Source organism: Hippocampus bargibanti, linkage group LG06 (genome assembly GCF_051943395.1).
Source record: "Hippocampus bargibanti isolate YZ-2025 linkage group LG06, ASM5194339v1, whole genome shotgun sequence".
NCBI classification, from domain to species: Eukaryota; Metazoa; Chordata; class Actinopteri; order Syngnathiformes; family Syngnathidae; genus Hippocampus; species Hippocampus bargibanti.
The window spans coordinates 9,926,732-9,953,320 of NC_142739.1; the positions used below are offsets into that span (position 1 = coordinate 9,926,732).

The 26,589-nt window shown below is 41.7% G+C and overlaps 1 protein-coding gene and 1 long non-coding RNA gene across 4 annotated transcripts; one reads left to right on the forward strand and one right to left on the reverse strand.

Annotated features, from left to right (window-relative positions):
• Window positions 1–417: 417 nt before the first annotated feature.
• Window positions 418–18,100, forward strand: LOC148896377 (uncharacterized). The gene is made up of 4 exons (XR_016115350.1): window positions 418–536; window positions 3,204–3,343; window positions 5,954–6,083; window positions 18,022–18,100. It is a non-coding gene; the product is annotated as an uncharacterized LOC148896377 (long non-coding RNA).
• lingo4b (leucine rich repeat and Ig domain containing 4b) lies at window positions 1,136–20,648 on the reverse strand. Of its 3 annotated transcripts, none has more exons than XM_088999067.1 (3): window positions 20,477–20,648; window positions 4,655–4,805; window positions 1,136–4,569 (listed from the first exon to the last, which is right to left on the reverse strand). In XM_088999067.1, exons 1-3 carry the CDS (start codon window positions 20,494–20,496, stop codon window positions 2,746–2,748), a joined length of 1,995 nt encoding a protein of 664 aa, XP_088855193.1. In that variant the 5' UTR covers window positions 20,497–20,648; the 3' UTR covers window positions 1,136–2,745. The 3 variants fall into 3 exon arrangements, with proteins under 3 accessions (XP_088855193.1, XP_088855194.1, XP_088855195.1); XM_088999068.1 differs by having other exon boundaries at window positions 4,655–4,767; window positions 20,477–20,632; XM_088999069.1 differs by lacking the exon at window positions 20,477–20,648 and adding an exon at window positions 10,099–10,238 and having other exon boundaries at window positions 4,655–4,767.
• Window positions 20,649–26,589: the final 5,941 nt, after the last annotated feature.

Genomic DNA, 26,589 nt, shown 5'->3' on the forward strand with positions numbered 1-26,589 from the left:
AATTTCAACAAATCAGTTCCATGGAATGAGGGGAAAAAACAGACGAATTTGCAAATGGTGAACCTAAAATACAGTACACGAATGCTGGTAACCCCCTTTGCTAACGCTAGTCTTTGCTAACATTTATTTTCACACTTTACCGGAGGCCAGGCTCTCCAGACATAAATATTTAAGTATAGGACTTTCAAAATTACATCCTTTTAGAAGTACACAAAACGGTCAATCCAAAATTGCATTTGTGTGTCCAGGTGTACACATAATCCTCGTTTTTGTGTTGCGTTACAACCAGGCCACTTTGGGTCCCGCATTCCAAGTCTTCAGAGTGCAGATTAAGTGCTTTGGTTATGTAAGCATGAGTGCCTCCCTTTGTCACTAACAATACAACAATCTCACTGCTAGAAGATTTCCTTTTCAGATGATTAGATCAGATTTGTTTATTTCCTTTTTTCATGTTTTAGTTTTTTTTAACCCCCATCTGGAGTTGGGTAACCACAAGAGGGCAAGGCAGGAAACACTTGTGGAAGATTGAAACACAGGTATCTAATCGATAAAGAGTATTTATTTCGGGAGAAGTGACTTTTTAATGCTTTATACACAAATGATTAAGTCTCTAGAAAACTGACGGGTGTGAAAACAAAATGTACAGTGGTGACCTGAGGTTAAGTACTTTGTAAATTAAATCAGATTTCCGCACTGAAATGAATCGAAATCCACCCCACAAAAAATAATAATAATAATGACTTCATCGTCAAATTAAACAGCATTCAGATCCATCATGGCCTTGTGTGAAATCTTTCTTTCTCAGGAAGCAGTGTCAGTTGCAGTCTCCAATAAACTCCATATAAGGGTCTAAATTTGTTGGTCATATTTTTTTGTTTACGTGTTTAGTTATTTATTTGTAACATTTATTTGAAATGTCAGAAAAGCCGGTCAACGTAGCAACGGCACAGTTGAGTTGACGATACGGAGTACTCACTTTCTTTATCTCAACGCTAAGCCCCACATCGTTGTTGTGGCATCAAAAGTGTAGCAGAAATCTGTGAAAAGCTTTTATTTTGAAGCTCTTTTAAAATGCAAACGTCTTCATGCATCAGTCGGCAAAATCAGAAAAAATACTTTACCTGTGCACATTGAAAGCATTTAATAGTTGTCACACATCAAAAGTAATTGTGAGTCGAATGACAAAATGACAGCCTAATAGCATAATTGCCCAAGTCAGTTTTTTTTTTTTTTTTTGCTTTTACCGAAAACATAACAAAATCAGCAAGCATATTTGCCTTTGCAGATTAGAATAACCTGAAAGACTGAGAAACTACACTATCGACAAATAAAATGCTAGCCAGAAAGTAAATGACTTGCGCAATTACGCTAATAGGCTCACGAAAAGTAGCCCATCACGCACACACTAAAGATCCCAATAGTGACAGAACGGTGATGCTCGGTAGCATTTTGTCATTCAAAAAGAAATAAATGAGGCACATATTGTCAAGCATGTTCGGTACAAAATAAATAAAAACAAGTAGGAAGTGGTTTCTTGCTTATCAAAAACAAAAGAGGTTTCATCATAAAATAAGAAAACATCATGCTTAAGCTTCCAATGGTAAAGGGTACATTCCTATGTAAGTTGAAGCATCCAAACAGACACTAAATCGCTACAAGCATCTACTCCACCTACTTTATTTATTGCTTTTTTTTCTGACTGATGGTCACAGTGAGCATGTCTACTGGTGTTGGCAATGAAAACGTTACAAAATGGTCGCTGGAACAAGCACTTGAAAAGTTTCGTAGAGCCAGTAACATTTGTATCTGAAGGTGTTTTGATGTTAGTGAGAGCAGCAAAGTTGCGCACAGGTGTTTGTTGGTTAAAAAGAAAATATGGCTTGAAAGCAGGGGTTCTCAAATTAGGGTCCTTGAAATGGAACTTGGGATTCTGCAAAAGTGTTTGCAATGCATTATTTAATGTGATTATTTTTTAAATGACACCCTTCCATGACTAAAGTGAGCTTTGCTTCATTTATTTGTTTAATTTTGGAGACCAGTCATGTTTGGCTGCATCCTTTCCAGAATTGAAAGCAATATTATGATGTCTTTTGTTTAATCTATAATTGAATCTACATAATATAATTAATTCAATTTAAAATCATATCATGTTTCATTTTGTACCATTTACTGAACAGAAATGCATCTCTGATGCATAAATACACAAAAAAAAACGGTCTCCAAGTCATAGAGATTGTTTTTTATTGTACAACATACTCTCATGACAGTCACACGTTGACTACTGAGCATGACATTTAAAGCGCTGATTGGCCAAGCAATATTTCATGATCATCTTCAGCCAGAGATGGCCTAGGAGGGGGTGTCTTAACTAATTAATATCTTGAGTCACGTGTGTCTTACCTTCTATGGCAAACACTCCGTCGAACCCCTGAGACCAACTCACCGAACCCCTGGGGTTCAAACAAACCCAGGTTAAGAACCACTGCTGCAGCAGCACCATAGAAGCTAAAACTGAACTCATCCCGTGACTGCAGCTAATGATGTACAACTGGAATTTTTTTTTCAAGAATTCACTTTTTAATCTCTACTGCCGCGAGTGTTTCATTTGTTTTAGCCCCATGAGGGGAGTCTTTGTGTTTTCTAGACCCAAAAAGTTTGAGAACCCCTACACAAGAACAAGCCCAAGAAATGTTCTCTCTGAAAGACGTTTGAGTAGTCCTCAAAACTGTGGATATTTCATTGGCTTCAAATAAGTTTCATGGTGAACCTGCCCCCGTCCCCGCCGTCTCCTCCGCCGCCCATGGAAGAGCGAGGAACAAAGTCAATGGTGGCCGTGTGCTTGATCTGGCCTTTGCTTTGGCTCCAGAAGAACATGAAGATGAAGCAGATCGCCACCGAGCTGAGGAAGGACAAGAAGCCCATGGTGGTGGCAATGATCAGAGTCTTGGCGTCAAAGGGGTATGGCTTTGCTAGTTGGGCCGAGGAATTGGTGGCTTGTGAAATCGGCGGGTCTAACCAGTCTTCGTCTGTGAAAAAGGGGATGGTCCGGTTGCGTGAGCCTCCCTTAACATAGAGGCCAACTGTAATGCTGTCGTTGCCGGCGGCGTTACCCGCGAGGCACTGATAGGTGCCACTGTCATGGACCTGTGCAAACCGCACCTCCAGGGTACCATTGGGTAAAACTCTGATTCTTCCCGCTGTAGAAACTATGTTCCTGTGAGATGAGATCCAGGTGACGGATGGAGCCGGGTCGCCATCTACCTTGCACGAGAAGAGAACAGTGGTGCCGTCTTCTACCCTGGCCTCCTGTGGTCGACGGTCCAGGATTCGAGCAGGTCGGCAGGTGAACACCCTTGGCAGCTCTTTTTCGGAAAAGTCCCTGAATTCTCGCTGCTTCGCTGTTTCGGGGGATGAACAGGTAGGTTGACGCCCGTCAAAGTTCAAACGGAATCGCCGACGAACAACCCAGAGTATACGGCAGTCGCAGGACAGGGGATTATTGTCCAACCTCAGCACCTGAAGGTTCCCCACTGAGTGCAAAGTGCTCTCCTCCAAAGTTGTAAGCTGGTTCGATGTCAAGTTAAGCATACGGAGTGAGGCTAGGCCCTTGAAGGCTCCTGGCACTATTCGCAACAGGTTCCCACCGGCTAAATGCAGCTCTTGGAGTCTGAGGAGATCCCGCAACAGATTACCTTGAATTACAGTGATGGGGTTGTAGGACAGGTCCAGGAAGCGAAGGTAGGCCAGGTGACGCAGCGCCGAATATGGCACTGCGCTGAGGTTGCAGCTGCTGATGACCAGGGCGGTCAAGTTGAGCCCGATCAAGCTGTTGCCAGCCACCGTGTCCAATGAGGGCCAATTGGCCAGAATGAGGGTGCGCAGCCGGTGCAGGCGGCGGAAAGCATTGTTGGGCAGCGTAGAAATGGTAAGACGCAGCATGCGAAGGTACGTGAGGCTTTGCAGTTGAGACAACGCCTCGGTGGGAATGGACGTCAAATTACTGCGATTGATGTTGAGTTCCTGCAAACTGTGCAAACCAAAGAAAGCTCGCTGGGAAATGAACACCAAGTCATTCTCCTCAGCGTCCAAGGTCTGTAGATTCACCGTTTCTCTGAAGGTGTAGTCCAAGAAGACCAGAATCTCATTCTGGCTCAGATCCAGAAAACGTAGACTGGACAAGCCAGCGAATACACCAACAGGGAGTATTTTGAGACGATTGTTCTTAATCCGAAGTGTCCTCAGGTTCTGTAGTCCCTGGAAAGCTTCCACCTCCATCATCGAGATCATATTGTCACTGAGATCAAGATCTTGAAGTTCATGGAGGCCAGAAAACTGGCGGCGTCCCACTGTACGAATCTTGTTGTAGGATAAATCCACATGCCTCACATCACCGGAAAAGCCCTCCGGGATGGAGTTCAAATGTTTGCCAGAGCAGATGACTTCCTTTGTCTCGAGCCGACACGAACACCTCGGAGGGCAACTTCCTGCGGAGACACCCAATCCCACCTGGAGCAGCATTCCCCATGCCATCCATTGACCCAAAAACTCCACAAACATCTTACCCCCTTTCTGTAAAAAAAGACACAAAGATCGGGCGTTAGGCATATGCCAACGCAAAAGTACAATTTTGATGACTTCTTCAGAACAAAAGTACCGTGTCAGTGCCTGAGCGCGGAGGGTCATAACCAGCACCGGGCAGGTTGAGAGTCAATCTTGGGTCTGATGGACTTCTGTTGTGATGATCATTAGCATCCTCACTAGCATCGCCTGAAGCACACAGAGAGAAGTGTGTCGACTGTAAATACCTGAAACAATGGAGGTGGAAGAGCAAAATGGCTACGTTCATATCGTGAGTTTTTATGAATACTGAGTGAAACAAACACGAGGAAGCAAATACAGTGAGACCTCAACTTACGAACTTAATTGGTTCCCAGACAGAGTGTGTAAGGCGAAAAGTGTGTATCTCAAAAAAAAAAAACCATAGGTAACCATTAAAATGGGAATAATCCGTTCCCGGGTTTCCATAAAATATAGTTTTTAACTAAATAAGCCTTAAAACTACACACAACATACCTTATTCTATGTATAATAAATGTGCTAATGTATTGGAATGAAAGAAATACACTGTATTGTATCATAAAGTCAAAAAGAGAGGCACATTACAGGAGGACTGTAATTAAAGAAATAAACTGTGCTGTAAAATAATGTTTTTTTTTTTCAACTTCTTCAATTGCCCGAGACCATCGCTTTGAGAGCACAGAAACACCTTTTGCAACAGACGCACCTTTGATGGCTTCTGTGTTCCGGAGAATCTGAGCAATGGTTGACTTAGCATAGCCGTGCTTCTTCTCAGCGACTGTGATTTTATTTTGTGTCTTCCTGGGAACATGAGCCTGTGGTGGGGTTTTTTTTCGGTCCCATCATAGTAAAATTATCAGCAAAAAGCTCCAAGTAGGCGATCGACGTGTGCATTCAATGAGAGGGGGTGTGCAAAGTAGCGCCGGCTGGAGCGCTGTTCGGTCGCGTGCTTCCGCCGAAGATCACTCCGCCAGCCGTGGTGGGTGTGTATTATGAAAATAGTGCTTATTATAAGGTTTAATTTTCATAAATTAGAGGTTCTTAAGATGAAAAGTTTGTAAGATAAGGTGTTTGTAAGTTGAGGTCTCACTGTAATAGGAAGGAGGCGCCCTTGTAACATTGTGTAGCAGCGTGTGTATCCATTTATTGTACTAATACATCGTTATTCTTTACTCATAAGATAATTAAGCACACTCGTTCCGGGTTGTGTTCCCAGCCTGAATAAAAATGTATGTAGGTCGAATGTAAAGCAGATGTTATGCAAATGAGGGAATTCTGCACACCAGGCCAAGCCAACACCAGAGTCACCATGAGACTGTCGATCAAAGACCAATCACCTCCTTTTTTAAGAGACACTTTATCCCGCCAAAAACAGGCTTTCACACCCTCGGAGGCATCCGTGTGAGACAGAGCCCACTCTCCCGCTAAAAGCTGCAAGTTTTGCTTGCAACCATGCACATGAGGCCTCCTTGGGGCGCCTGGAGGCGGGCATCTGGAGAGTGCCAGTGAGTATGTGTACCATTTATTTGCATTTGAAAAGTGTTGAATCAAGTTTTTCCTGTTTCTGAAAAAAAATGCAATTAAAAAACACACACACACACACACACACACACACACACACACACACACACACACACACACACACATATATATATATATATATATATATATATATATATATATATATATATATATATATATATATATATATATATATATACAGTAAAGTCTCGTTATATCGATATTCAAGGGAGTCCGAAAAAATATCGATATAACCGGGACTATCGATATATCCGATCCTGCGCCGAACTGCATTAAACAAAAGCCGCCAAAAGAGGGCAGCCAAGCGCCATATAAGAAACGGAGCTGGCCATTAGTTCCCTTTTTTTTGGGTGAGAGATGTTCCTCCAATGTTGCCTCAAAATGGCACATATAATTCTTTAATGATTGTAAACATGTATGCTTTAATCTTCAGAACTACAGTGTATTTGAAACATATTCATAACTGGATGTGTAACAAGAAAGCATATTATCCGAATCTGAAGCCATTGTTTGGATTCACAAGCAATGCAAGACGTCTTGGCGTGAAGTCATTTTTATTTGCATTTGAATAAAAAGTGACATCGGCTGTCCTTTAATACACAGTATGGAATGTTAATAATTTTCAAAATCATCGCGCTTCAGCAGACAAAACAAGAAACATTGTTGCAAAAAACGATTGCATTCATATACAGTACAATGGGCATGTACATAACACAACAGGGAAACTGCAACGCTTACATCTTACTGTATTATGTATACAATTTAAAAAAGTCATCAATCTTCTTCTGCTTCCCATTTTTACCTTTTAACACAAACACTTCAATCTCCCGTCTGCTACACACGAGCTCGCGTCTGAAAATGAAAATGGCTCTGCTACACGGGTGCTGGGCACGTAACCAAGTCACCTGACCAAGTCGACCAATGGCGCGACTGATGGCGTGACACGTAACCAAGACACGTGACCAAGTTGACCAATGGCGCGACCGATGGCGTGTCACGTGACAAAGTCACACGGCCAAGTCGACTAATAGCGCGACCGATGGCGGCTCATGTGACCAAGTCGACCAATGGCACGACCGATGGCGGCTCACGTAACAAGACACGTGACCAAGTTGACCAATGGCGCGACGGATATATCGATATAAACAACAAAAATGGCCGACGGGGGATGAAAAGGAGCACCGTAATAACCGATTATCATAATAACCGGGTATCGTACTAAACGGTACTAATTATACATAAAAAGACTAGAAATGTGCAAGGGAAATGAAAATAGTATCGTAATAAGCGGTACTATCGATATAACCGATATCGATATAACGAGACTTTACTGTATATATATATATATATATATATATATATATATATATATATATATATATATATATATATATATATATATATATATATATATATATATATATATATATATATATATATTGGGATGAATCGCTTGCCAACTGTGAAAGTGTCGCTTGTCGTGAAACTGTTTTTGTACCTTGAGGCAGCACTGTACATTACTTGGGTTATACACCAAATAGAATTTAAGAAATGTAATACCACATCCCGCATGAACAGCACTCATACAGAAGGTATGAGTGCTAAACTGCTTGGCATGATACTGACCGCTGTCTTTTGCTCTTCACTTTGAGAGAAAGCGCAATCTTGTCTTGAAGACAAGCGGCGCCGCGAGAGTGGCTGCCTTTCCAGCAGCTCATGTATTTCGTTTTTCTACTTTCATTCCTTTCATCACTTTGCTGCTGTGAAATGTAAATTTCTCCACTGTGAGACTAATAAAGGCATATCCAATCCAATCCAATCCAATCCAAGTTGTCCATGTGATCAGCTTCAAGACGTTCATTCAGACTCAGCTTGTGTAAGGCGTCATTAACCGAGGATTCTAACTCTGTTACAGTTTCACTGTATAGAGTTTAAGACGTGCCACAACAAACACACACACACGCACACGCGCACACACACACACACACACACACACACACACACACACACACACACACACACACACACACACACACACACACACACGCACGCACACGCACACGCACACGCACACACACACACACACACACACACACACATAGGCATGTTAGAATTGGCATCGTTGTCTTTCATCACACTGAGTGAACTCAGGGCGAGCGTCCTTGTTTAATATCATTTCAATACGTCATTGGCAATGTTCTATTGATAGATGAAATTTTAATCCCTAACGTTACACGACAGGTTCGATTGTTAAACCAACCTGAATGACATTCCGTAATGTTGACACGCTATTCTGATATGACATAAAGTTTATTTACGTGTCCTTTGACATGTTCTGTTGAACTCGAAATACATATTACGTCAGTCGGCGGCATCTATTGTTGCATCCGCTTAAAGGACTACCGACGTCACTTTTTTGTTTCTTAACTGACATCAGAAAAACGTTTTATAGCATCTAAAATACCCAAAACACGCAGTATGATATTTTTATTCAAATGCAAAACACCAATAGAAATGACTTAAAGTGTCCAAAATCTGCAAAAAAATTGAGCTGCGGATTGGGTATTTTCAGAAAGTCCCGCCCCCAGTTCGTGACGTCACACCAAGACGTCTTGCATTGCTGGAGAATCAAAACAATGGCTTCAGATTCGGAGAATATGCTTTCTTGTTACACATCCAGTTATGAATATGATTCAAATAGTTCTGAAGAGGAAACCATACATGTTTGCAATCAATTAAAGAATTTATTCCGTGCCATTTTGGGACAACATTGGGGGGAAATGACTCACCCAAAAAGAGGCAGAAGAAAATGGCGACCTCTTGTAGACATGACAGTGTATTGCGTTTCCACAGGCTGATAAATTTCTTATATGGAGCTTGGACGCCCTCTTCTGGCGCAACACGAGGTTTTCAGACCAAACAAGCATTGACGTGATGGAAGGAATGCTACAATGTGTCATTTTTTTTCGGTCAGGGGCGTTCCTTCAGTGACGTCACGTACGGACTTGTCACCAACTCGAAAACAAGACTTCTGGAATATTCAGTCTTAAAACGTAAAATATAGCTATATGTGGTGGAATCTTTGTAAAATACGCTCAGTAGAAGTCATTTGATGCCATTTTACAAATTATGGACACAACTTGTCCGGAGACGTCGGTTGTCCTTTAAATCATCAGACTGAGGTTTGAGAAACTTTAAATAAAACACATAGTGTGACTCGACTTGCTAATGTTAATCTCGGCTTTTCATGCTATAATGAGAAAGGCTAGCCAACAGCTAGCTCACAAGCTAACAGGCTAACGCAAACAATGTGTGATGAGAGGGTTGCTGGCAGGGTGAAGTTGGGTGTACTCCTGACCGACACAATTGAAGCCATGGCCCAAAAATATAAGGAAAGTTGGAATGGTGAAAAACCGCTAATAAGTATTGCATGCGCTAGCTGTCAGTCTTTGCGCCAATATACGTATAATGCATAAAGTGGATTGAGAAACACGATTTCATTTGCCACAGCGCAAACTCGGGGGGTTCTTTCCTGTGTCCAGCGCTATGATGGATATTCCTGGATTGTCGCGGATCTGGAGTTGTGATCTGCTGTGATCGGGGCTCGTGAAAGATACAGGCTGGCAGGTGTCCGTCTTTTTAAATGCAGCTGATCAGATATTCCCGTCGAAACGCGCCTGCGTATGTCCTGACATACCACTAGTTATGCTGCAGCCAGGAGTCACCGCATGCCAGGGGTCAAAAGCCAATCTGTGCCATCTGACACAGTCTGTCTAATTAGAACGCGAGACAATAGAAGGGACGTGGACCCCCAACCTTTACATTCATATCATCCTTAAGTCCCAAAAATTTTTCGATGAACAATATTTTGAAAATGTGTTCAATCAGCTCAGGTTTTAATGACAAAAATCGCCATTTTGGTAAGCTACAACACACACACCCAAATCCATGTTTTCGTAGACATGGCCGAATACGCACCGCGGTTGTTCTGTCTTGATGCCCTCTAATGTCTGATCCGGATCAGAACATTCAATCGCCTTCTTGCATAAAACCCCGAGCGACCATTCCCTCGTAATTTGTCCAATGCAGCTTTCCGCTTTCTGACCTCCCCTGCTGTTGTCGCTGACCAAAGGTACAACGTAGCCTCTTTGGCAACAGGTGCCCCAACAACACAGCCGTCCAATGCTCCAGATCCCAAAACATGCCAGCCTGACGTGACCCGGTTCTGTTTTGTGACACTTGTCGCGGCCGTGATATATTTAGCTCACATTGAGAATGACAAGAGCCTCGAAACCCCCAATTAAAGTGACTGAAACACTCCGCGTGTGTTTGCGTGCGTTTGCATGCCTCTTTTTATGAGCTAGTGGCACCTGCCGCAGTGTGGCGGCCCCCGGAGGCCCGGTTCGTGCAAGCAGCAAATAATACCAAAAATAAATAAACAAATGAAGGGCCTGCAGAGCACTAGCACACTGCAGAAGTGAGCAGCTGCTTTATGAGCGCCACAAAAAGGCCATTCCCTGGGGACTGGCTTTTACCAGCCTGCTGTTGTTACAGAACAGCAACAAAGACTTTTTACCCCTTCCCCCCACATAAAATCTTAAAAGTGTTTGTGCATCACGCCAATTACTTGACAGGACTGCAGCACCCCAGAAAATTTGTGAGGTAGGGCTCAATTTGTTCTTCCGAATAAATCTATCAAAAATAGTTAAATTAATACGACTACTAATACTACTATTAATATATAATCTAAATAATATATATAAAAATATATATATATATACATATTAGTTAAATTATTTTATATGTACTGTATATATAATATACAGTAAAGTCTCGTTATATCGATATTCAAGGGAGTCCGAAAAAATATCGATATAACCGGGACTATCGATATATCCGACCCTGTTTGCATGTAATTTTCTCCGTGCTTGCATAGAAATAGTATCGATATAACCGGGACTATCGATATATCCGATATCGATATAACGAGACTGTATATCTAAAAATAATGAAATAATGTCATTATACCACTGCTAATTCTACTATTAATATCTATGATTAATATATATATATATATATATATATATATATATATATATATATATATATATATATATATATATATATATATATATATGTAATTTTCTCCTTGCGTTCATAGAAATAGTATCGTAATAAGCGATACTATCGATATAACCGATATCGATATAACGAGACTTTACTGCTGTATATATATATATATATATATATATATATATATATATATATATATATATATATATATATATATATATATATATATATATATATATATATTCACGTAACAAGACACGTGACCAAGTTGACCAATGGCGCGACGGATATATCGATATAAACAACAAAAATGGCCGACGGGGGATGAAAAGGAGCACCGTAATAACCGATTATCATAATAACCGGGTATCGTACTAAACGGTACTAATTATACATAAAAAGACTAGAAATGTGCAAGGGAAATGAAAATAGTATAGTAATAAGCGGTACTATCGATATAACCGATATCGATATAACGAGACTTTACTGTATATATATATATATATATATATATATATATATATATATATATATATATATATATATATATATATATATATATATATATATATATATATATATATATATATATTGGGATGAATCGCTTGCCAACTGTGAAAGTGTCGCTTGTCGTGAAACTGTTTTTGTACCTTGAGGCAGCACTGTACATTACTTGGGTTATACACCAAATAGAATTTAAGAAATGTAATACCACATCCCGCATGAACAGCACTCATACAGAAGGTATGAGTGCTAAACTGCTTGGCATGATACTGACCGCTGTCTTTTGCTCTTCACTTTGAGAGAAAGCGCAATCTTGTCTTGAAGACAAGCGGCGCCGCGAGAGTGGCTGCCTTTCCAGCAGCTCATGTATTTCGTTTTTCTACTTTCATTCCTTTCATCACTTTGCTGCTGTGAAATGTAAATTTCTCCACTGTGAGACTAATAAAGGCATATCCAATCCAATCCAATCTAATCCAAGTTGTCCATGTGATGCTTCAAGACGTTCATTCAGACTCAGCTTGTGTAAGGCGTCATTAACCGAGGATTCTAACTCTGTTACAGTTTCACTGTATAGAGTTTAAGACGTGCCACAACAAACACACACACACGCACACGCGCACACACACAACACACACACACACACACACACGCACGCACACACACACACACACACACACACACACACACACACACACACACACACACACACACACACACACACACACACATAGGCATGTTAGAATTGGCATCGTTGTCTTTCATCACACTGAGTGAACTCAGGGCGAGCGTCCTTGTTTAATATCATTTCAATACGTCATTGGCAATGTTCTATTGATAGATGAAATTTTAATCCCTAACGTTACACGACAGGTTCGATTGTTAAACCAACCTGAATGACATTCCGTAATGTTGACACGCTATTCTGATATGACATAAAGTTTATTTACGTGTCCTTTGACATGTTCTGTTGAACTCGAAATACATATTACGTCAGTCGGCGGCATCTATTGTTGCATCCGCTTAAAGGACTACCGACGTCACTTTTTTGTTTCTTAACTGACATCAGAAAAACGTTTTATAGCATCTAAAATACCCAAAACACGCAGTATGATATTTTTATTCAAATGCAAAACACCAATAGAAATGACTTAAAGTGTCCAAAATCTGCAAAAAAATTGAGCTGCGGATTGGGTATTTTCAGAAAGTCCCGCCCCCAGTTCGTGACGTCACGCCAAGACGTCTTGCATTGCTGGAGAATCAAAACAATGGCTTCAGATTCGGAGAATATGCTTTCTTGTTACACATCCAGTTATGAATATGATTCAAATAGTTCTGAAGAGGAAAGCATACATGTTTGCAATCAATTAAAGAATTTATTCCGTGCCATTTTGGGACAACATTGGGGGGAAATGACTCACCCAAAAAGAGGCAGAAGAAAATGGCGACCTCTTGTAGACATGACAGTGTATTGCGTTTCCACAGGCTGATAAATTTCTTATATGGAGCTTGGACGCCCTCTTCTGGCGCAACACGAGGTTTTCAGACCAAACAAGCATTGACGTGATGGAAGGAATGCTACAATGTGTCATTTTTTTTCGGTCAGGGGCGTTCACGTACGGACTTGTCACCAACTCGAAAACAAGACTTCTGGAATATTCAGTCTTAAAACGTAAAATATAGCTATATGTGGTGGAATCTTTGTAAAATACGCTCAGTAGAAGTCATTTGATGCCATTTTACAAATTATGGACACAACTTGTCCGGAGACGTCGGTTGTCCTTTAAATCATCAGACTGAGGTTTGAGAAACTTTAAATAAAACACATAGTGTGACTCGACTTGCTAATGTTAATCTCGGCTTTTCATGCTATAATGAGAAAGGCTAGCCAACAGCTAGCTCACAAGCTAACAGGCTAACGCAAACAATGTGTGATGAGAGGGTTGCTGGCAGGGTGAAGTTGGGTGTACTCCTGACCGACACAATTGAAGCCATGGCCCAAAAATATAAGGAAAGTTGGAATGGTGAAAAACCGCTAATAAGTATTGCATGCGCTAGCTGACAGTCTTTGCGCCAATATACGTATAATGCATAAAGTGGATTGAGAAACACGATTTCATTTGCCACAGCGCAAACTCGGGGGGTTCTGTCCTGTGTCCAGCGCTATGATGGATATTCCTGGATTGTCGCGGATCTGGAGTTGTGATCTGCTGTGATCGGGGCTCGTGAAAGATACAGGCTGGCAGGTGTCCGTCTTTTTAAATGCAGCTGATCAGATATTCCCGTCGAAACGCGCCTGCGTATGTCCTGACATACCACTAGTTATGCTGCAGCCAGGAGTCACCGCATGCCAGGGGTCAAAAGCCAATCTGTGCCATCTGACACAGTCTGTCTCATTAGAACGCGAGACAATAGAAGGGACGTGGACCCCCAACCTTTACATTCATATCATCCTTAAGTCCCAAAAATGTTTCGATGAACAATATTTTGAAAATGTGTTCAATCAGCTCAGGTTTTAATGACAAAAATCGCCATTTTGGTAAGCTACAACACACACACCCAAATCCATGTTTTCGTAGACATGGCCGAATACGCACCGCGGTTGTTCTGTCTTGATGCCCTCTAATGTCTGATCCGGATCAGAACATTCAATCGCCTTCTTGCATAAAACCCCGAGCGACCATTCCCTCGTAATTTGTCCAATGCAGCTTTCCGCTTTCTGACTTCCCCTGCTGTTGTCGCTGACCAAAGGTACAACGTAGCCTCTTTGGCAACAGGTGCCCCAACAACACAGCCGTCCAATGCTCCAGATCCCAAAACATGCCAGCCTGACGTGACCCGGTTCTGTTTTGTGACACTTGTCGCGGCCGTGATATATTTAGCTCACATTGAGAATGACAAGAGCCTCAAAACCCCCAATTAAAGTGACTGAAACACTCCGCGTGTGTTTGCGTGCGTTTGCATGCCTCTTTTTATGAGCTAGTGGCACCTGCCGCAGTGTGGCGGCCCCCGGAGGCCCGGTTCGTGAGAGCAGCAAATAATACCAAAAATAAATAAACAAAATAAACAAATGAAGGGCCTGCAGAACACTAGCACACTGCAGAAGTGAGCAGCTGCTTTATGAGCGCCACAAAAAGGCCATTCCCTGGGGACTGGCTTTTACCAGCCTGCTGTTGTTACAGAACAGCAACAAAGACTTTTTACCCCTTCCCCCCCACATAAAATCTTAAAAGTGTTTGTGCATCACGCCAATTACTTGACAGGACTGCAGCACCCCAGAAAATTTGTGAGGTAGGGCTCAATTTGTTCTTCCGAATAGATATATCAAAAATAGTTAAATTAATACGACTACTAATACTACTATTAATATATAATCTAAATAATATATATAAAAAAATATATATATACATATTAGTTAAATTATTTTATATGTACTGTATATATAATATATATCTAAAAATAATGAAATAATGTCATTATACCACTGCTAATTCTACTATTAATATCTATGATTAATATATATATATATATATATATATATATATTATATATATATATATTATATATATATATATATATATATATATATATATATATATATATAATATATATATATATACAGTAAAGTCTCGTTATATCGATATCGGTTATATCGATAGTACGCTTATTACGATATTTTTTTCATTTCCCTTGCACATTTCTAGTCTTTTTATGTATAATTAGTACCGTTTAGTACGATACCCGGTTGTTACGATAATCCGGTTATTACGGTGCTCCTTTTCATCCCCCGTCGGCCATTTTTGTTGTTTATATCAATATATCCGTCGCGCCATTGGTCAACTTGGTTACGTGTCTTGTTACGTGAGCCGCCATCGGTCGCGCCATTGGTCGACTTGGTCACATGAGCCGCCATCGGTCGCGCTATTGGTCGACTTGGTCGTGTGACTTTGTCACGTGACACGCCATCGGTCGCGCCATTGGTCAACTTGGTCACGTGTCTTGGTTACGTGTCACGCCATCAGTCGCGCCATTGGTCGACTTGGTCAGGTGACTTGGTTACGTGCCCAGCACCCGTGTAGCAGAGCCATTTTCATTTTCAGACGCTAGCTCGTGTGTAGCAGACGAGATTGAAGTGTTTGTGTTAAAAGGTAAAAATGGGAAGCAGAAGAAGATTGATGACTTTTTTAAATTGTATACATAATACAGTAAGATGTAAGCGTTGCAGTTTCCCTTGTTGTGTTATGTACATGCCCACTGTACTGTATATGAATGCAATCGTTTTTTGCAACAATGTTTCTTGTTTTGTCTGCTGAAGCGCGATGATTTTGAAAATTATTAACATTCCATACTGTGTATTAAAGGACAGCCGATGTCACTTTTTATTCAAATGCAAATAAAAATGACTTCACGCCAAGACGTCTTGCATTGCTTGTGAATCCAAACAATGGTTTCAGATTCGGATAATATGCTTTCTTGTTACACATCCAGTTATGAATATGTTTCAAATACACTGTAGTTCTGAAGATTAAAGCATACATGTTTACAATCATTAAAGAATTATATGTGCCATTTTGAGGCAAATTGGGGGGAACAAAAAAGGGAGCTAATGCCAGCTCCGTTTCTTATATGGCGCTTGGCTGCCCTCTTTTGGCGGCTTTTGTTTAATGCAGTTCGGCGCAGGATCGGATATATCGATAGTCCCGGTTATATCGATATTTTTTCGGACTCCTTGGGTAATATAGAGAGAGAGAGAGAGAGAGAGAGAGAGAGAGAGAGAGAGAGAGAGGTATAATTACATTATTTCATTATTTTGTTTCATTTATATTTATATTATATATATGAGATATATAAAAAAGAATGTACTTAATACTACTAATATTGTACTATTAATATCTAATATTATATCTATATCTATATATATATACACAATTTCAGTGTAATGTAAATCTATACATATATTAATGTCACTATTTAATGACATTATTTATTTATATTATATATATGTAGTAGGCGTTTTTTAAAATGTTATTTCCACTCACTCTGTTCCTGTTGTTCATGACTCTTGAGGAGAAGAGAAAAGAACAGTTATGTGTCAGTGACGTGAATACACTGGAAGTCACTTCCAGAATAAATCTGTTCACCTCAAAGATACATTTGCGCCAAGCACAAAATGCTGCGTCGGCAATATTAATAATAGCAGATCTTAATGAGGCCAGGGAATTGGTCTCAGCGCAGCAGCACCTGATAAATTAGGTCAACGTTGAAAACAGACACTGCCTGAGTGTGGGATGGGCAGGGGATGGGGCCGTGGGGGCTAATGCAGATTGACAGGAGAAGTCCAGCTCGTAACAGTTCCGAGGTTGGAGTTCAAAAAGTGATGGCGCTCATGCTGTGTGACACAAGTTAACTCATTCGCTGCCATTCATGAATTCATTCGGGGATTGAAAAGTACTGGTTTTAGTTTTTGGATTGGATTGAATTGGATTCGCCTTTATTTTCTTGCAGGGCGTGCAGATAAAGCACTGGTCAGCACTCTGGCAATGTTTTTCCCCGTCCACGACCTTTTGTCCATGTTAGCGCTTTGTTCCAGCTTCAGCTGTTGTTAAAGCGCTATATAAACCTATACGTGTGTATTGTATTGTATTTTTACAGCTGCCCCCATTTCACGCTCAGATATCTACAATCCCATGTAATTTAAGAATTTACTATTTTTTTCTGATGAAATAAGATAGTCCAAGGTTTCTAACGCTGTATTGAATATTTATGTAGTCCTAAAACTCAATATTCTGTTCTGCAATTTGAGTGAAAATGACAAAAACCCTGGCACTGGAGTGGACAATTTTTTTGCACATTATCTGGCAGTAAATGAGTTAAATATGGGAATAACTAAGACCAGTGATGTGCGGTGAGATTCATGGCTGGTGAGGCACTGACGTCATCACAGTCAGATTTACAAACATATGAACTCTACAGAGTAGCTTATTCACCATTTGATTGGCAACAGTTAACATGTTTTGTTTAAAATGTCATGTGAGCATTCCTTATATAAACTGTAGCATAGAAAAAAAACTTTATTATCGTGTTACCTTTACTTATAAATGAAGTCAATGCGCCGCTCCATCTGAAGAAAGGGATCGATACCTTCTTTGTAGAAGCCTTCCTTATCTTTCTTCAGTTTTAAAAGGCTCTCTATTTCTTTCAATTGAGATATGTAATCCTCCATTCTGAAAATAAGGCCAAGCAACACGAAAAAAATGACTGGATGGTTGCACTTAACTTGCTAACTGTTTACTGTCGCTTGCTATCACTAATTGTATTATTTTGCAGCCGAGGAGTCGCAAGAAGAATCTCTGGAATCACCAGCGCCCCCTGTCATGAGGCAGGAGAACTGTGTGCCTCACCTATGATAAAAAATAAAATACAATAAACACAGTAGTACAGTGTTTATAATGTAAAGTGACTCTACATTATATACACCAGCTAAACTGTAGAAATTTAGTTCATCTACTAAAAGTGTTTGAACACTTTAATAGGGATATGCAGAGGGACAGCAATGCGGTCTCACTGCAGAGCAAGCCAGCACAGTTAGCGTAGTCATTGCGCAATCCATGGTGGGGCTCCTCCGTCTGATGCCTCACCGCTCGTATCTACTTAGTATTTGAACAGTAAATGTGAAAATTCAGCATTTTGAAAAAAAATCAAAAAATGGTAAAGTTAAATGGAAAACAACTTTAAAGTTCAAATCACTAAATAAATAGAACTGTTTAATTTATTTTTTCATTTGGTATTTCCATGATGACAGGTGAGGCACGGCCTCACCTGCCTCCCCTGACTGCACGTCACTGGATTGGATTGGATTGGATTTGCCTTTATTAGTCTCACTGACTAAAACAAGTACGGAATCCCAAACAAAGTGCAAGATATTGACTTTGTATTGAGATTGAAATCTGTTTTGATCACTTTTTGATATGCGCATGGAGCTGTCAGTCACAGCAGAACCGTCTTGTGTGTCAACGCGGCAACGCGCGAAGCCGACTACTCGCTCCAATCCCCTTTTTTAAAAACAGATTAGTGGTGCTTTTTTTGCCACAATCTTTTATAATGTATTGTTTCATCATTTCAGCATATTGCTTTTTTTTTGGAGAGCCCTTCATAATCCTCTTAGCCTCTCGTTATTTGTTCGAGAGAACACCCGGATCTCGGCACCTCCTCGGCTGTTGTACACCAATGACCTCATCGCTGAATTCATGAAATACTTTGTCATTGTACTAAAGTACATTTTTCAGATATGTATTTGACTTTGGATTTATAACGGGGTTTTCTTCAAAAGGAGATTGCTTTTGCCATATGAATTCATCCCTCTTCGATGGCATAAGTCTTTATTTTGTTGCGCCCTAGCAGCACTTTTGGCCACATCTTTTTGTTCTCATACGCTAATAGTAAAGATGACCGCGTCATCGTCTTAATCTCCTGAGCACCAAGACTGCGCATTGATGCTTGGGAGCCAGCCAAGTGTTCAATTTAATCAGAGATTTTTTGATTTTTTTATGGGCGCCAAGTGTTTGCATGATTCATTTGGTACATTAAGGTGTACAGCTAGCAGCTTCCGGGACGCTAACAGATTCTTTCAATCTGTGGCTGCCAAACGGCGACAACTTTGACTCTGTTCACGGCTCACATGTGACACACCGTGGTCCAAACGACAGTGACATGAGCTCAGAGGTGACTTCAACTTTGGTTTTCGGTCCGATTCGGTTTTCGACAAATTTTTCAGTATAATTTTGTCCCAAATTTAATCTAAAAATATGTGATATATCTATTTCCTCGAAAGCGACGTAAATTCATCCAAAGTATATGATTGTGCAACCAGTGACATTTTTGGGCAGCATTGCCATAATTTCAGAAAACATTATGATTGCTTCTATGAAAAGGTTTCATCTGTACATCTTTGAAGGTGTCGGACGTTTTGGTCCTTATCCAAAGAGCTTTGTCAGTGAACTAAAGTTGTGCTGGTAACTCTGGCCCAATATGTAGGTGGCGGTGCCAGACCTCTTCTCTGGTAGGTCCCAGGTGCTCTAAGGTTGGGTGAGCAATCGACTACTCCCTGACACTAATCTGATTTTTTTTTTCCTTCAGTCTGACTACCCCTAAGGGACCATGCCTGGCTCTGATTGCCCCACTAGCTCTGGTATTACCTCATTAGCATGACGAAGCCTACGTGGTAACGACCTAAAAAGTGTACTGTAAGCATGGTCTACATTAAACTCGCACCGCCACCCCTGTCCTTCAGGGATATATATATAGAGGGCCAGAGTTTCCAGCACAACTTTAGTTCACTGACGAAGCTCTTCGAATGAGGAGCGAAACATCCGACACCTTCAAAGAAGTACAGATGACGGCTGAAGAAACCTTTTCATCGATGGACCAGTCCTGTTTGACTGAGAGTCGACACTGACATTATGATTGCTTGTCAAATATAGTTTAAAATATAGTAAAATAGATCTGTCATTTTAAAATAACTGACACACTGTCACAATAAATCCAGTGATTTTGTCTTCCATTCAACCTTGATAAAACTATTTGTATTAAACCCAAAATGGATCAAGTGCTGTCCCAGTTCTGACTCAATCAAGTCTAACATAATCGACCGCGACATCCATCAAGCTGAGTTACACGAAACGCAAAATAACACAACGCAAAGCTGTCTGCTTTCTCATCTGGGGGGAAAACAACAGCAACAGTCGATTCTGCATCATTGAGAAAAAAGAGGGAGTCAACATACCACTTTGGACAAACTCCCATTGCAGCTACTTTCAACCCAGCCGGTCCCTCGTGTGCGTTGTGTCACGTCCCGGTCCGCCCGATTGACTTCTCGGAACCTCCAAGAGTTGTCGTGTTCGCACCACCGTGAGAATTCAGGTCGACTTTGTGCGCGTGCAGGCAGATGTGAGAGAAAGAAAGTTGCTGGCGATGCCGCAGCTTCATCCGTCCGCCTCCTCCCGTATGAGGCGGGAAGCACGTGATGCCTTTGATCAACCAATAGCGATGGAGGTATGCCATGTATGCCACACGGTGCAGTTTGGATCCAACTTTTTGTCTTTTCTGTCACCAAATTTCAGGTTAAAACTGGTGTCAGGAGCAAATTTAGGGAAAAATTGCACAAAGAGCCAGAGTGACCCTAAAATGGCGCCTTCCAACTAGAATAGTTCACTCTGATCAATTTTAGGAATGGGTCCTTGAGACAATGTATTTTTTCAACTCGATTCTGCTGATTTTGGGAGTGGTTGATGATCACAACCACTAAAATACATGAATTTTCACATTGACACCGCCTGACCGAAAAACGGTGACAAAAGCTCCAATAGAGGTATCAAATTATTTATTTTTTTTTGTTGCGGGCAAGATTTTTGTTACTGTTTCACTTGGATGGGCATTAAAACTGAAACCATACTAAGAAATCAAGAAAAACTGTTGGCTCAGCTATTATTTTAGTTACTATCGTAAGATAGTAAAATAAGATCATGTCTGAGTTGCTTTCGCGGACGGCATCAAATGATGTGGTGTGCCAGATCTGGCCTTAATTGTGTTTGACACCTGTGCCTGATACAGACAGCGGTTACTCCCGTGGGCAGTTTATCATTGTATCATGTTTGAGGGGGATTGATGAAAGAGTTAATGCAGGTGTCGGGAACCTTTTAAATAAGCCTGACGATTTAAAAAAATGACGTTGAATGGACGGAAGAATTAGCCTTTGTGGAGAGAAAAGATTCTAATTTTCAATGAAACAATACCATGAATGAAACAGTTGAATATCAGTGGCAATTTGACAAGCCCCATGCTAACACTAGCATCAATATACGTACTTCTGTGAGAGACAGCAGAACGCAAGCGTGTAAGCTAATGAGAAGTGTGCAGGCTAGCTAGCAGTAGCTTTGCCTATGGACCCGGCAAGTTGACTTTCATCCCGATCGTTGCTGGATTTTTTTTACCAATCATGAGGAACGGAAAACTATTCATATTAATGATGACTATAATCACAAAGTTATTTTAAATAATATATTCTGACATTTTGTTGAAATCACGTGCTTGCGTGTTTGTGTGCATGCACATGCGTGTGTGTGTGTGTGTGTGTGTGTGTGTGTGTGTGTGTGTGTGTGTGTGTGTGTGTGTGTGTGCGTGCGTCGTGTGTGTGTGTGTGTGTGTGTGTGTGTGTGTGTGTGTGTGTGTGTGTGTGTGTGTGTGTGTGTGTGTGTGTGTGTGTGTGTGTGTGTGTGCGTGCGTCGTGTATGTGTGTGTGTGGCTCTCACTGAAAATAATTTTAAATATTTTACTTTTAGGGCTCTCTTTGTCAAAAATGTTCCTGACCCCTAGTTTAACGTATCAAAACATAAATGGAGAGCTTTCATTAACCTAACAAACAAGTACTGTACTATACTCGTGAATTGAATAGAATTTTATTTTTACGATTATATTTCAGTCACAAAAAATATTTCATCCGCATTTCCATACATTCCAGGCCAGTCAAATCTAATCGCTCTCCCGCGGTTCCCTCATTTTCCGAGGGACAAATCCAGAAGGGCTCAATTAGACCCAGCTGAATTAAAAGTGAGCAACCGAATTGTGATATTTGACCTTTCTGTCCGGATCTTCAAACAAACAGCAGTCAGCTAAACCCACAAGGGCCCAATAGGGAGCCAATTAGTCTCTAAGGGAACACACACAGCGCGCACATTTTGTGCACACATCAGCATTGCACTCCAATGGCAGAAAATGGACAAGTCTCAATTAAAAAAAAAAAAAAAAAAACTTGTTCATCGGTGGAGTCTTAGGACAAGTGAAACTAGCTTTTTATCTGCAAAGTAGAGAGGAGATAGGCAACGTATGGCTAGCTATTTTCTTCAATTCAGCCTACCAAGCAATTACATCCTTTTTTTTACTGTTCTCTCAATATCGCCCAAGCATGCAGGAACGCAGAAGACATGGTCATCAATACAGAATCAGAAAGCCTTTAATAGTCCCACAGTGGGGAAATGTACACTCTACAGCAGAAGAATTGAAAGGGGTAGGGGTGGTCAAAAAGAAGAAAAAAAACAAAGTATTACATGGATTAAAAAATATGACATTAGACTGTACTATACTGTCACGGTTTGCAAGGTGGTAGTGGTGGTTGTGGATCCCAAAAAAAGCAGGCAGGAGGGAGCAAAAGGTTGTATTTGACAAATTGTATTAAAATAAAGTCAGCAGGAACAAAATCTGAAACATCAAAATCATCTGAACAGAAAAAAACCAAAGTATCAAAGAAAACGTAGAGTAAAAGTCTGCCAAGATGAAACAAATTTGACAGGGTGCACGGAATGGTCGTGCCGGGAGTCCTTTTACCTGCCTCTGATTGGAACGACCAACACCAGTGCGGCTGCAGGCAAGGCCGACAGCGCTATCCGTTGGTCGCAAACCGGAACGTGACAGTCTGCCACTGATTGAAACAACCAGCACCTGTGCAGGTGCAGGCGGGGCCGACAGCGCCATCCGTTTGTCGCCAACCAGATCGTGGGACTGCTTCCAGAAGTCCCAACAGGCTCCCAAATGATCCAACTCGCCAGGGAACAATGGTGGAGACGGCAACCCTTGCCTCTCCAGCATATGATGGGCGGCGGCCTGATGGAAACGGGACTCGGCCTGACGTGGACGCGGCACGGATCGTCGTGGACGTGAATGCGACCCCTCTCACACAATCACGTGACAACGCATGGCTCGACGCGGACGCCGCACCGCCAGGCGCAGAGTGGCACCTCGGACGGCCGCATGAGTACAGGTCTCGGCCAGACGTTGACGTGGACGTTACAGCTAGTCGTGCGACGCAATTTAAACTCGACGAGGCGTGTATATGTCTAGATCGTGATATATACAACAGCACAAAAATGTTTCATAAAATAAAAGGATTTATAAAAAAATACACTTTTTAACAAACACACACACAAGACGCAGAAGCTGCTTTTGGCCACAGATCACGTCCATACACTCACAGGAGTTGAGTGAATGTCGAGGTGAGGTGCTGGGGGGTTGTGCACAAGGAGGTCATGGTTGCCAGGAACATCTGGCCATCCTGCTGCCATCTGCAGGCTCCGCCTACCGAAAGAAAGATGAATTATATTGTGGGGATTAGCTCTTGAATCGTCCTTCAATGTTTCATTTAAACCTTCCGCTGGGACTAGGCCTTAAAATCAGAAATCTGAATCACGATTGTACTGTATATATATATACAGTAAAGTCTCGTTATATCGATATTCAAGGGAGTCCGAAAAAATATCGATATAACCGGGACTATCGATATATCAGACCCTGTTTGCATGTAATTTTCTCCGTGCGTGCATAGGAATAGTATCGATATAACCGGGACTATCGATATATCCGATATCGATATAACGAGACTTTACTGTATATGATTCTGATATTCTGATTCTGATTCTGATATACATATCCTAAATGGATGTCAATGCTGGGTTTTGGAAAAACAATGGCACCGCTGACTGTGCTTTTGTAAACTGGCTCCACTCTGTTCGCAAGTTAGCTAACTACATCAGCATGCTTTGAACTATAAAAGACCCCCCCACCAAAAAAAAAAAAAAATCAAGGAAATGCCCGTGTCAGCAAGCCAAGACGATCAAGGACACATTTTGGAACACACAGGTAGTGTTAAGTAAATATTGTATGACTCGGTCATCACATCCGAATGTGTGGCATCTGCCTTTGGTGTCGAAGCATGTGACCTTCAAAGCGACATGTAAATCCTGTCAACATGAATGAAGGCCAGGTGAGGTTTCAAAGTTGGAGCGCTAATACGCCAAGAAATTGACCTTTTACGTTTTAAATCCCTTTTCAGGCCACAGCTGGTGTCTTCTCTAATGAGGGTGTATATCATGCGGACCATCACTACCGCACACACATACACAAGCTCCCACACATGTTTAATTCGTGCACGTCTGCGCTTTCACTGATCTAAAAATATGAATTAAAGGCCAGGAGTGTAGCATAGCTCGCGCATGCCAACTGCTAATCCGCACGCATCGGCAAGTCAGTGGCGGATCAACATATGGCAGATCAAGCGTCAGGAAAATGATGAATCTGTGTCGGCAGCGTCTTGTGTGACTTGGCCGTGCGTGATTGAAGAGGGTTAGGGGGGTGTCAAGGTTTCTCTCTCCTCCACCTCTGAATCTGAAGTAATCCCAGTAAACATAACGTGCATGTGCTTGTCAACATGAAACGATTAGATGGCAGCAAGTCTGAATGAATTTGTTTGGGTTTTTTTTCTATCTGTCCATAAAGCTGTTGCCAAATGGAACAATCATATGAAACGCACTCTGAGTACTCTCAAAAGGGATACGTCTGTGTAAGCTCTTAGTCGTAAAGGAGTGGTCCATCAATTAAATAATAATAATAATAATAATAATAATAATAATAATAATAATAATAATAATAATAATGCAGTAAAGTCTCGTTATATCGATATTCAAGGGAGTCCGAAAAAATATCGATATAACCGGGACTATCGATATATCCGACCCTGTTTGCATGTAATTTTCTCCGTGCGTGCATAGAAATAGTATCGATATAACCGGGACTATCGATATATCCGATATCGATATAACGAGACTTTACTGTATATTTAATTTATAAGACACTATACAGCAGTGGTCTCAAACTCACGGCCGGCGGACCAACTGCGGCCCCCGAAAGAATATTTTGCGGCCCGCCTTGACATGAAAGATTAATGTTAGTGCGGCCCGCATGATTGATATGAATGAAACTTGTATGTGGAGCTGAACAAACCGCTGAACGAACCATGGAACGAACCACCATTTAGGAGCTACGGAGGGAATTAAATCACAGATTTGCAGACTTCAAGACGCACAAAGCCACATTTCAAATTTTTGCCGACCCATTCTCTTTTGATGTGCAAGATGCCCCTCCTGTGTTCCAAATGGAGCTCTGTGGCCTACAGTGCAACTCTGCACTCAAAGCCAAGTTCAGGCATGTGAATGGAGAAGCAGACAAGCTTGGGCAATTTTTGAGAGCGTTAACCCCCAGCTTCCCTGAACTTTCCCGAATGTTCAAGGGGACCATGTGTCTTTTTGGGAGCACATACTTATGTGAGAAGCTCTTCTCCACCTTGAACTGAAGTCCAAGTACTGGTCCAGACATACTGATGAGCTGTCACATCTCGTTGCCATCCGGGGCGCGCCCCGCCCCTCCTGTCACCTCCTCCGCCAATCTTGGGAGACGGCCCCTCCAATCATCATTCACCTGGGTTCCCACAGCTGATTGTCATTCACTGATTGTGCCTTCTGCCTATATCTGTCTGTCGCTCACTACCGTCTCCGTCGGAGTATTTTTGGACATTGCCGTTTCCACTTCCGTGTTGCCAGGTCTGCTGTCATTTAGTTATCTTCCTCCACTCTTCCCTGTTTGTTATTTTTTCATGCGTGCCTCAGTAAAGACTTTTGTATCCGAGTATCTGTCTCGCCGTGTATTTTGGATCCACACTCCCCGCTGTCCTTTCGTCACTCGAGCCCAGCCCTCGAGCCTCGAGTGACGTGACATAATACTCCGACCAACTATGGATCCCGCCGGCGAAGACAGATATCTCGCCGCCCTCACCGAGCAAGCGGAGCGTTCGAGCCAGCTGGCCCGAGCCATCGCGGAAATCAGCCAAATTACCACCAGGCTGGCTCAACGCTTCGAGGCGGCTGAGGCACGCATTTCCGCTCTCACGGCCAAGTCTTCCCCGCCCGTGAGTAGGCACGCTCCTCAATTTCCTCTTCCCTCCCGCTACGCAGGCGAAACCGGGCGCTGCGCTCAGTTTTTAATGCAGTGCACGCTCGTGTTTGAGCAACATCC

Coding starts and splice junctions, on each gene's coding strand:
- lingo4b (XM_088999067.1), bottom strand. CDS start 20,496: ATGGGAGTTTGTCCAAAGTG. Junction 4,806..20,476: donor ATGGGAGTTTGTCCAAAGTG/GTATGTTGACTC, acceptor CCATTGTTTCAG/GTATTTACAGTCGACACACT. Junction 4,570..4,654: donor CGCGCTCAGGCACTGACACG/GTACTTTTGTTC, acceptor CTTTTTTTACAG/AAAGGGGGTAAGATGTTTGT.